At 44.3% G+C, this 12,027-nt stretch overlaps 1 protein-coding gene across 2 annotated transcripts in view; it reads right to left on the reverse strand.

Moving 5' to 3' along the window:
* The window catches only part of spata20 (spermatogenesis associated 20), a 368,934-nt gene that overhangs the window by 215,005 nt on the left and 141,902 nt on the right, over positions 1-12,027 (reverse strand). For both annotated transcript variants that reach the window (XM_080209099.1, XM_080209101.1), the window contains exon 13: positions 1,966-2,174. In XM_080209099.1, the coding sequence (XP_080065225.1) occupies positions 1,966-2,174 (209 nt within the window). The remainder of the gene's footprint in view (positions 1-1,965; positions 2,175-12,027) is intronic.

A 12,027-nucleotide genomic window follows, 5' to 3' on the forward strand; every position in this document is an offset into this window, starting at 1 on the left:
GAAACAAGTGGCCAGTTGATCTATTTTAATCAGGTGTTCTTGGAGGGATGATGGTGGCCATGACATCAGATGAACTCTACCGTGAATAGGTTGAAGAAATTCATTGAATCAACCTTCCCCAAGAGGAAGTATTAGTATACAAAAGTATACTAATTAGTATACAAAAAAAAACTGCAAATGCTAGAAATCTGCTGGAAACCTGAAATAGAAACAGAAAGTGCTGGAAATACTCAGCAGGCCAGGCAGCAGACAGAAAGCTAACATTTCAAGTCAATTACCAGTGCTGATGAAAGGTAGTCAGTCAGGAATGTGACTCTCTTTCACTATCCACAGGTGCTACAGTTGCTCTGCTGAGTGTTTCCAACATCCTTCATTTATCGAAAACCAATAGCCCTTTCCACAAACATTATTCTCCAGGGAGGAACTACGTCCTAACGCAACCTAGCTCAGGCTTGTACAGTTTGAGACTGTCAACCTGGTCCTTTATAATTTATTTCAATTAATTAAGTTATCTACTCAAACAAAATCTACTCTATTCAGCATCATATAAATAAACTTGCATCAAATCAACCTCCACAATCACGTTTCCTAATGTGGAGTTGCTGGCGCGGGACTGGGGCAGGCACAGTGAGTAGTCTCACAACACCAGGTTAAAGTCCAACACGTTTATTTGGTAGCACGAGCTTTTGGAACGCTGCCCCTCCTGAAGTGGCAACGCTCCAAAAGTTCGTGCTACCAAATAAATCAGCTGGACTTTAACCTGGTGTTGTGAGAATACTTACGGCATATTTCCTGAGGTTTAGGTACCTCGATCTTAGAGATGGGCAACTAAGATGCTTTAGACTGGAAACTTTCCTCTGCATACTTTACAAAGCCTCGATATCATTCAAGGTTTGAAAAAAAAAGAACAACTTGGACAAACTAAAGCCTAAAAAAAAGTTTTAAAATGCAAACCTGACAAATAAGCTGCAGAAAACATTATTAAAATTCAGATCACCTCCCCAGTTTAGGCCAGAGCAACAAGCCTATTTTTAAATGTCTATAAATATTCTCCTGAGGTCGAACCTTCTCACGCAATATATTCATTCCTCTGTGCATTGGTTTCAAACTCTGTGCTGAATGCGCGGAAAATTGCGGTCATCAGATCCCAAGTGACTGAATCCAGATTGTACTCCTGTCAATTTATATTGGCAGGTGACAGTCAGGGTTCACTGCTGCTGAGTCAGAAGAATGTCAGGTGATCAGAGTTCAAAGCCCAACCCAGAGACATCAGCGCATCATCCCAGGTGGACACTCTGGTGCAGTATCGAGGGGAGTGCTCACTATCGAGGTGCCATTTATTGGGTGAGACATTACACCAAGGCCTGGTCTGCCCTCCAAGATGAACATAAAAGCACGCACCTCACTATTTCAAAGAAGAGTTGGGGAGTTTCTCCAATGTCCCAGAAAATATTTACCGCTCAACTTATATAATAAAACAGAAGAGGCCATTATCTCATTACTGAAAGAGAAAATGCTGGAAAATCTCAGCAGGTCTGAAAGCATCTGTAAGGTTAGAAAAGAGCTGACATTTCGAGTCCAGATGACCCTTTGTCGAAGCTCAACGCGACTCGAAACAAAACGTCAGCTCTTTTCTCTCCTTACAGATGCTGCCAAACCAGCTGAGATTTTCCAGCATTTTCTCTGTTGGTTTCAGATTCAAGCATCCGCAGTAATTTACTATTATCTCATTACTGTTTGTTGTAGCTTGCTCTGCACAGTTGTGCTGCCAACATTTCCTACATTCAACACTGACTGCATCTCAAAAGTACTTTACTGGTTATAAATCACTTTGGGATGTCCTGTAGTCAAGAAAGGTGCTATATAAATGCAAGTTCCCGCCCTCCATGATGCATGGAAGTGAACATATTTATTCCATCAGTCACGAGAAAGGGTGATAAAAGTCTTTATCTATGGAACACTCACCTTCTTTAATGCGAATTAGCACAGATGGGTCACGGGCATCATCAGAGAAATATGCAAATCCTTTGGCATCCCAGAACAAGTCATCCTGTTTCTGCTGGAGCTTTAAAGCCCACTCCAACCACTGTTCATCAAAGGACGCCTCATACAGGTCTAACAGGCCTCGTATAACGAATGCATAGTCATCCAGAAACCCATCGATGGGTTTAGCTCTGCAAACACACCAGAAGAGGCACAAATTAGGTTGAGTTCTGTTGCTGCAGCATGTTATCTGCACATCCAGTGGTTGATTTTCTTCACTGGATAGATCAGGTGAGACTCAATATCTTGCTTCTAGAGCTCTGTGGGCAGCTCTTTGACAGGACACCCCATTGCCCAAATCCAAGATCTTTAGTACTGAGAACATGACAAGAATACCGGACTCATAGGAACACCATCATGTTTCCCTCCAAATCATAGAAACCCTACAGTGCAGGAGGAGGCCATTCGGCCCATCGAGTCTGCACTGACAACAATCCCACCCCATGCCTTAACCCCACACATTTACCCCAAGTGATGCATTTCAGACCATCAATTAGAATTTGTATTCCAAATTCTGAGATTTCTATTCGATTGCAACGTGACAAGAATTTGTACTCCAGCCACACTGCATCCAAATATAAATCTCTGATCCTTCATTACCACTGTGTCAAAATCCTGGAACTGCTTACCTAATAGCACTGTGGGGGAAACTTCACCACACAGGATGCGTAGACTCAAGAAGGCAGCTGACCAGCCGCTTTGGTATAGCAATAAATGCCAGCCATATCCTAAAAACTGTCCTTTGTTAAAGCTGTGTTAGCCTCTCTCATTACATGGCCACGATAAAACTTAAAACCTTGTAGGCAGGAAAGAGTAATGGAAATTGTGAACTTTGCGCTGTGAGGGTTCAGAAAGAGGAACTTGCTTTGCTATCACGGCTATTGCAGCCTGCGGAGCTTCAGTGCTGCATAACTATCCAAATTAATTCACATTGTGGGAAGTACAAAACAGATTAAAGGTCAAGCTTGCAACAATAAAACTGGAGGAAAAACCAAAGTCAGTCAAATCAGCTGCTCAAAAGCCAAAAATTGACCCCATTGATTCTAAAAATGAACTGCGTACAGTTCTGGTCACCCTATTATAGAAAGGATGCTATTAAACCAGAAAGAGTGGAGAAAAGATCTACTAGGATGCTACCGGGGCTTGATGGTTTGAGTTATTGGGAGAGGCTGGATAGACTGGGACTTTTTCCTCTGGAGAGTAGGAGACTTAGGGGTGATCTTATAGAGGTTGAGGGGCATAGATCAACCAGGTAGTCAACATCTTTTCCCAAAGGTAGGAGAGTCTAAAACTAGAGGTGAGAGATACAAAACGGTTCAAAGGGACAATTCTTTTCACACAGAGGGTGGTGAGTGTCTAGAACAAGCTGTCAGAGGTAGTAGTAGAGGTGGGAACAATTTTGTCTTTGAAAAAGCATTTAGACAGTTACATGGATAAGATGGGTAGATATGGGATATGGGCCAAACACAGGCATATAAAAAAGGAAATATTAGTATAATCATGGGGGACTTCAATATGCGAGTGGACTGGGAAAATCAGGTAGGTTGTAGATCCCAAGGAAAGGAATTTGTGGAACATCTAAGAGAAGTTTTTACAGCAGTTTGGAGTAGCTTCCCTAGAGTCTACTAGGGAACAGGCAATTCTGGATTTGGTGATGTGTAATGAGGCATTTGATTAGGGAACTTAAGGTGAAGAAACCCTGAAGGAGCAGTAATCACAAAATTATAGAATTACCCTGCAGATTGAGTGGGAGAAGCTGGAATCAGGTGTAACAGTATTACAATTAAATAAAGGTAACGACAAAGACATCGGGGAGGAGCTGGCCAGAACTGATTGGAAAGGGAGCCTAGCAGGGAAGACAGTGGAACAGCAATGGCAGGAGATTTTGGGGGTAATTCGGGAGGCACAACAGAAATTCATCCCAAGAGGGAGGAAATATGCTAAGAGGAGGACAAGGCATCCACGGCTGACCAGAGAAGTCAAGGACAGCATAAAAGCTGGATGGCACAATGGTTCGCAGTGCTCCCTCCAGTGCCAGGGAACCGGGTTAGATTCGTGGCTTGGGTCGCTATCTGTGTGGGGTTTGAATGTTCTCCCCATTTCTGCGTGGGCGCTCCGGTTTCCTTCAACAGTCTGAAAGATGTGCTGGTTAGGTGCTTGAGTGTGACGACTGGGGGATTTTCACAATAACTTCATTGCAGTGTGAATGTAAGCCTACTTGTGACTAATAAATAAACCTTTAGCTAGTCATATAAAGGATAGAAACATAGAAAAACTACAGCACAAACAGGCCCTTCGGCCCACAAGTGGTACCGAACGCGTCCCTACCTACTTACCTATAACCCTCCATCTTACTAAGTTCCATGTACTTATCCAAAAGTCTCTTAAAAGACCCTATCGAATCCGCCTCCACCACCACTGCCAGTGACCGATTCCACACCAGCCTCTGTGTGAAAAACTTAACCCTGACATCCCCTCTGTACCTACTCCCCAGCACCCTAAACCTGTGTCCTCTTGTGGCACAGGCTTCATAGATAGGAAGAGTTTTTTTTTAAATATATAAAAGGTAAAAGAGGGGCAAAAATAGATATTGGACCACTGGAAAATGAGGCTAGACAAGTGATAATAGGAAATAAAGAAAGGCAGAGGAACTGAATAGTTATTTTGCATCAGTCTTCATGGTGGAAGACAGCAGTGGGATGCCAGAGCTCCAGGAGAATCAGGAGGCGCAGGTGAGTGTAGTGGCCATCACTAAGGAGAAGGTTCTGGGAAAACTGAAAAGTCTGACGTGAATAAATTACCTGGACCAGATAGACTACACCCCAGGATTCTAAGAGAGATAGCTGAAGAAATTGTGGAGACATTGGTGATCTTTCAGGAATCACTGAAGGCAGGGAGGGTCCCAGAGGACTGGAAAGTAGCTAATGTAACACTGCTGTTTAAGAAGGGAGGAAGGCAGCAGGTGGGAAATTATAGGCCATTTAGCCCGACTTTGTCATTAGCAAGATTTTACAGTCCATTATTAAAGATGAGATTGCGGAGTACTTGGAAGTACGTGATAAAATAGGACTGAGTCGTCACGCCTTCATTGCAGGGAGATCGTGTCTGATAAATCTGTTGGAATTCTTTGAGGAGGTAACAAGGAAGTTAGATAAAGGAGAACCAGGGGACGTGATTTATTTAGATTTCCAGAAGGCCTTTGACAAGGTGCTGCATCGGAGACTGTTAAATAAGTGCCCATGGTGTTAAGGGTAAGATCCTGGCATGGATAGAGGATTGGCTGGCTGACTGGCAGAAGATCAATAACGGGGCCTTTTTCAGGATGGCAGCCGATGACTAGTGGTGTGCCTCAGGGGTCAGTGCTGGGATCGCAACTTTTCACAATATACATTAACGGTTTGGAAGGAGGAACTGAAGGCACTATGGCTAAGTTTACAGATAATACAAAAATACATAGAGGGCCAAGTAGTATTGAGGAAGCAGGGGGGCTGCAGCAGGACTTGAACAGATTAGGAGAATGGACAAAGAAGTGGCAGATGGAATATAATGTGGAAAAGTGTGAGGTTATGGACTTTGGAAGAAGGATGGAGGCATAGACTACTTTCTAAATGGGAAAATGCTGAGGGTATCATAAGCAGAAAGGGACTTGGGAGTCCTTATTCAAGATTCTCTTAAGTTTAACATGCAGATTCAGTCAGCAGTTAGGAAGGCAAATGCAATGTTAGCATTCATGTTGAGAGGGCTAGAATGCAAGAGCAATGATGTACTTCTGAGGCTGTATAAGACTTTGGTCAAACCCCATTTGGCCCCTGTATCTAAGGAAGGATGTGCTGACCTTGGAAAGGGTCCAGAGGCAGTTCACAAGAATGATCCCTGGAATGAAGAGCTTGTCATATGAAGAACGGTTGGGTCTGTACTCATTGGAGCTTAGAAGGATGAGGGAGGAATCTTATTGGAACTTACAGGATACTGAAAGGCCTTGATATGGCCTAGAAAGGCCTGAAAGACCTGGAGAGGATGTTTTCACTAGTAAGAGAAACCAGAACCAGAGGGCACAACCTCAGTCTACAGAGACGATCCTTTAAACCAGAGATGAGGAGGAATTTCTTCAGCCAGAGAGTGATGAATCTGTGGAAGTCTTTGCCGCAGAAGGCTGTGGAGGCCAGGTCATTGAGTGTCTTTAAGACAGAGATAGATAGGGTCTTGATTTTTAAGGGGGTCAGGGGTTCTGGGGAAAAGGCAGGAGAATGGGGCTCAGAAAAATATCAGTCATGATTGAATGACGGACTCGATGGGCCAAGTGGCCTAATTCTGCTCTTATGTCTTATGGTCTAATTGAGATTACTTTAGCGGTTAAAGAAAAAGGGCAGCATGAAGAAGTTGGACTAAAGGGTCTGTTTCCATGCTGTAAACCTCTCTGAAGCAAGATACAAATCTATATATCTATATATATATAAATAAATAAATAAAATATATATATAGTGTGCCGCTCCACCAAATGAACCATTCTACATCGCATCACACCAAGAACCTTCAGTGACTCATTAATAAGCAAACATGGAAAATAAGGCAGGGTCTTCTACCCCATGACTTCTGATGATGAGTCACAATTAAAACCTTAAACTCTCTTCTATTTTGACTACAGATTCGGATCAGCAAGTGCCAGGGCTGCTTTTGTTTTTCATTTGGATTTCCAGTTTAGACAAAGGTTTCAGGATCTTGAAAACAATGGTTGGGAGCCCCCCACTATGTCACGTGGTGATACTGAGACCACTAGTGTCAAGTAGGGATCTGTTGATGATTTTCTTTTAGCTGCCTGATGGCACTCCTTCACTGGAATTGAACCCAGCCACAACACCTCAGTCCTGCAAACACCAATCAGGCCAATTATTAGCGAATAAGCCAGACTCAAATAAAGCAAGCTGACATCCTGTGCTTCATATGCACCAACAGCATACACCGCAAGAGGAGTAGGGTTTTAAATACTTTGTAGCACAGTAAGGAACAAAAGTAGGCCATTCAGCCCCTGGGGCCTGCTCCACCATTCAATTAAATATCTTTTTTCAAGTACTTGCCCCCCCACCTCCCCCAACTATATTTTTTTAATAAGCTTACCTAATAAAACTCTGTCACCTCAGTGTTGTTCCCCAGCATCCAGAGCCTCTCAGGGAACAGAGTTCCAAATCTGTAAACCCTTGGTGTGGAAATTTCCACCATTAGGCTGTGTCCCACGGGCAGAATTTTACATAAGCGTATAATTGAATGACTGGAAGGGGGAAAAGTATGGCTTCCACATCCCGGCATTCAAGTTAGGTTAGTTCCGTGAATCAGTGCTACAACATAGCCGGCCTATCCTCAAATTACGAAGACAGATTGCACAAGATCTCTTTCCATGCCAGACCCAATCACAGAACCTAGTAGAGAAATAGTATTACTGTTCCTGTCCTATTTTGCACTATCATTTTTAGTATATAATATCAAATTGTTCCAAAGGTTAAATCAGTGCCTGCTGCAATAATGAGAAATATAGAAACATAACACAGAAACATAGAACAGTACAGGCCCTTCGGCCCTCGGTGTTGTGCCGAGCTTTGTCTGAAACCAAAATCAAGCTATCCCACTCCCTATCCTTCCGTGTGCCTATCCAATAACCACTTGAAAGTTTATAAAGTGTCCGACTCCACTATCACCACAGGCTGTGCATTTCACACCCCAATCACTCTGAGTAAAGAACCTACTTGGACATCCCTCCTGTATCTCCCACCATGAACCTTATAGTTATGCCCCCTAGTAACAGCTACATCCACCTGAGGAAATAGTCTCTGAACATCCACTCTATCTATCCCCCTCATCATTTTATAAACCTCTATTAAGTCACCTCACATCCTCTAAAGAGAAAAGCCCCAGCTCCTTCAACCTTTCCTCATAAGGTCTACCCTCCAAACCAGGCAGCATCCTGGTAAATCTCCTCTGCACTCTCTCCAATGCTTCACATCCTTCTTATAGTGAGGTGGCCAGAACTACACACAATATTCCAAGTGTGGAATATTGTACAGTTGCAGCATAACCCCACAGCTCTTAAACTCTAACCCCCTGTTAATAAACCGTAACACACTATAGGCCTTCTTCACAGGTCTATCCATTTGAATGGCAACCTTCAGAGATCTGTGGATATGAACCCCAAGATCTCTCTGTTCCTCCAGATTCTTCAGAACCCTGCCATTGACCCTGTAATCCACATTCAAATTTGTCCTACCAAAATGAATCACCTCACACTTATCGGGGTTAAACTCCATCTGCCATTTTCGGCCCAGCTCTGCATCTTATCAATGGCTCTTTGCAGCCTACGACAGCCCTCCACCTTATCCACTAATCCACCAATCTTGGTGTCATCGGCAAATTTGCTAACCCACCCTCCAGGCCCGTCCTCCAAGTCATTGATAAAAATCACAAATAGAGGACCCAGCACTGATCCTTGTGGCACACCGCTGGTAGCTGGTCCCCAGTCACAAAATTTTCCTTCTACCACCCTCTGTCTACGAGATATGATGTGGAGATGCCGGCGCTGGACTGGGGTAAACTGGGTAAAGAAGTCTCACAACGCCAGGTTAAAGTCCAACGGGTTTATCTGGTAGCAAACGCCACTAGCTTTCGGAGCACTTGCTGCTCCGTTGTCAGGTGAGTGGGAGATCTTTCCACAAACATGGCATATAAAGGCACAAACCCAATTTACAGAATAATGATTGAAATGCGAGTCTTTACAGCTAATCAAGTCCTAAAAGTACAAACAATGTGAGTGGAGAGAGCATTAAGCACAAATTAAAGAGTCTCTATTTTACATACCACACCTTATCACACACTCAGGATGCCCCAGCAACCAATGATTATTTATAAGTGCAATGCTGCTATTCAAAACAATATGAGTCAATTTCCTCAACACAATAAATGAATGATAATCCATTTAAGGTGGAATGTTGGCCAAGTCACTGACAGAATTTTCCTACTCTTCTTTGCAATAGCATCACTGTAATCTTTTATATCCATGTCAACAGGCAGAAGGGGGCTTGGATTTAACATCACACCTGAAAAATGGCCCGTATGAAAACGCAGCATTCTTTCAACACTGCACTGCAGTGTCAGCCTAGACAAGCTCACTCAGCGTCATAATACATAAGGAAAGAAAGCAAAGGAAACCAGTCCCCAGAGAGACAGGAGTTTCGGCGAGCCTGCTCACAGTCTAAGAGTTAAGGCTGATAAATTATTCCAACTCTCCAGGTAGCTGCAAATTCTTGAGGCCATGTGAATGGAAAATATTCATCAAAGCAAACTAACGATTTGCAAAATCTGTCAAAAATACAGTGCTGAAAACCGATTTGCTCGGAAGCTGCAAGACAGCAATTAACTGCTGCTGCAAATGAAATGTAGCTCACTCAAGAGTTAACAGGGATCCTACAGCGTCCGGCAGGAACCGAACAGAGGGGTTTGAGGTGAGAAAAGCTGAGATGAAAAGGAACGTCTCAAAGCAATTGCATTCTGGGTCAAGTTAGTGGGAGCTCCATACTGCAAGTGGAAATACAACCCAGTGTGAGACTAATAAACAATCCACCGAGAATTAAAACTTTTGCAGCAAGAGGAACCAGTAAAAAGCCTCCAAATATTCCCTGGAGAGCTAATATCCATGGATACATCGCATCAGTATGAAGGGCTCCGTTAGGTCCATGGTTTAATTTAAAATAAAATGGTTGTCTGAAAGGGTCAGCCAGCCTAACCGCTGATCTCAACCAAATAGATTAAAGATTCAATGCCAGCCTGTGCTTAATTAAATATTTCATCCAGGGGAGCAGTTAGGGCAGAACGAAGGGCAGAGCAGGCATCAAAAAGTCCAGACAGATGGCAGCAGCTAAGAGGAGAGAGGGTATCCCAGTGAAAGACAACTGGAGTTAAAAAAAAACAAGAGGGGCCTCCAGAAACAGACAGCAGCATGGAAAAGAATGGGAGAGGAGGAACCACAGACAGATAGCAGCACTTAAAAGAGGCAAATTTGTCCTACCAAAATGAATCACCTTGCACTTATCAGGGTTAAACTCCATCTGCCATTTTTCGGCCCAGCTCTGCATCCTATCAATGTCTCTTTGCAGCCTACAACAGCCATCCACCTCATCCACTACTCCACCAATCTTGGTGTCATCAGCAAATTTACTGACCCACCCTACAGCCCCCTCTTCCAAGTCATTGATAAAAAAATCACTAATAGCAGAGGACCCAGCACTGATCCCTGCGATACACCGCTGGTAACTGGCCTCCAGTCTGAAAATTTTCCCTCCACCACCACCCTCTGTCTTCTATGAGATATGATGTGGAGATGCCGGCATTGGACTGGGGTAAACACGGTAAGAAGTCTCACAACACCAGGTTAAAGTCCAACGGGTTTATTTGTCTGCCAGAATCGCACTCCCAGCAGGCATGTCCAATGGGTGCAGGTGTCATGACAATGTCTAATGATGATAATTCAGAGCTGGAATGTTCCATCTACATCCTTAAAACAATCTCAGCCTCTGTTGCTTTTAAATCTACTGCCAGGTCCCCGGAGCTGACACCCGGAACTCGCCGCCCCTACCAAGCCAATGTCTGGGCACATTTCACGCTGGCTGGTTCTTAAGCAGCCAGCTAGTGCGACGTCACAGGTCCGTCGTGACTGTGGCCGGAAGTGGAAATTGCAGGTGTTTCCGGGCCTGCCAATCACATGTAGATCATGCACAAGATTCAGGCCTATCTGTATCTCCACTCTATGGTGCTCCTACAGTCATCTGATGAAGCAGCAGCACTCCAAAAGCTCGTGATTCTAAACCAACCTGACTGACTTTAACCTGATGTTGTGAGACTTCTTACCATTGAAGAAAGAAAGATATATCTCCGAGAGCAGGCTGAGGATAGAAAATGGACTTCCTCAATGACAGTGAAGCTAGAAGATCCACCTGATAGATGCTCCCCCACTGCTATGGTGCTCCAATGTTGGTGGCGGCCCCCATCCTAAACTCTGGAGGAAGCCCAGGCATTGTTTTGGACTTGTGTGTCACATTGTTACAAACGTACGCTGGACCAGTTCATATTTCCGGCGTAACAGAGAATCGAGCATGGGGAGAAGATTCCACTCAGGGCTCGCTCAATTACCTCCCCTCTACTCTGCCAACCACTGAACCTGCCGATGGGGCATGGAAGAATCCTGCCCAAGGTGTCTCAATTTTGTATTAGGGGTTCTGAAGCCCAGTCTGCAATAAGAGTATGTTTTACTTAGGAGGAAGACTTTAATATGTGGAGCTGTGTTGTGTTACATTATATAAAAATCATTCCAGTTGATGTGGCAAGAAGTATTTGCTGCTGACTCAATTTTCCTGGCCCTGTGGAGGTAGGATTGGGAGTGGAAGGGAACGGCTCCCAAGAGCCAGAGACTCCGTGCCCCAATGAAGAGGCCATGGGGATGAAATGCAGCAACCTTGTCCTTCCCAAGTTGTGCAAGAGGGTTTTCTGTCCTACGGGTTTAGAGCCTGTTTATTTCACAGACTCTATTCAGGCATCTCAATGTTGAGGTGTCCTCATGATCGCCTGCCTGCTTCAGCAGCATCCATCTTTCAGAGTGGTGCTGCTGGCCTGATATCGCTGGGGATCTAATAGAGGTGTATAAAATTATGAAGGGCATAGATAGGGTGAATAGTGGGAAACTTTTTCCCAGGTCGGAGGTGACGAACACAAGGGGTCACAGGTTCAAGATGAGGGGGGCAAGGTTCAACACAGATGTCAGAGGGACGTATTTTACACAGAGGGTGGTGGGGGCCTGGAATGCACTGCCAAGCAAGGTGGTAGAGGCGGACACGCTGGGATTTTTTATGACTTATCTAGATAGCCATATGGACAGACTGGGAATGGAGTGATACAAACGAATAGTCTAGTTGGAAGCATGAGCGGCGCAGGCTTGGAGGGCTGAAG

This window comes from Carcharhinus amblyrhynchos, chromosome 21 (genome assembly GCF_965287045.1).
Source record: "Carcharhinus amblyrhynchos chromosome 21, sCarAmb.v2.hapA, whole genome shotgun sequence".
Classification (NCBI taxonomy): domain Eukaryota; kingdom Metazoa; phylum Chordata; class Chondrichthyes; order Carcharhiniformes; family Carcharhinidae; genus Carcharhinus; species Carcharhinus amblyrhynchos.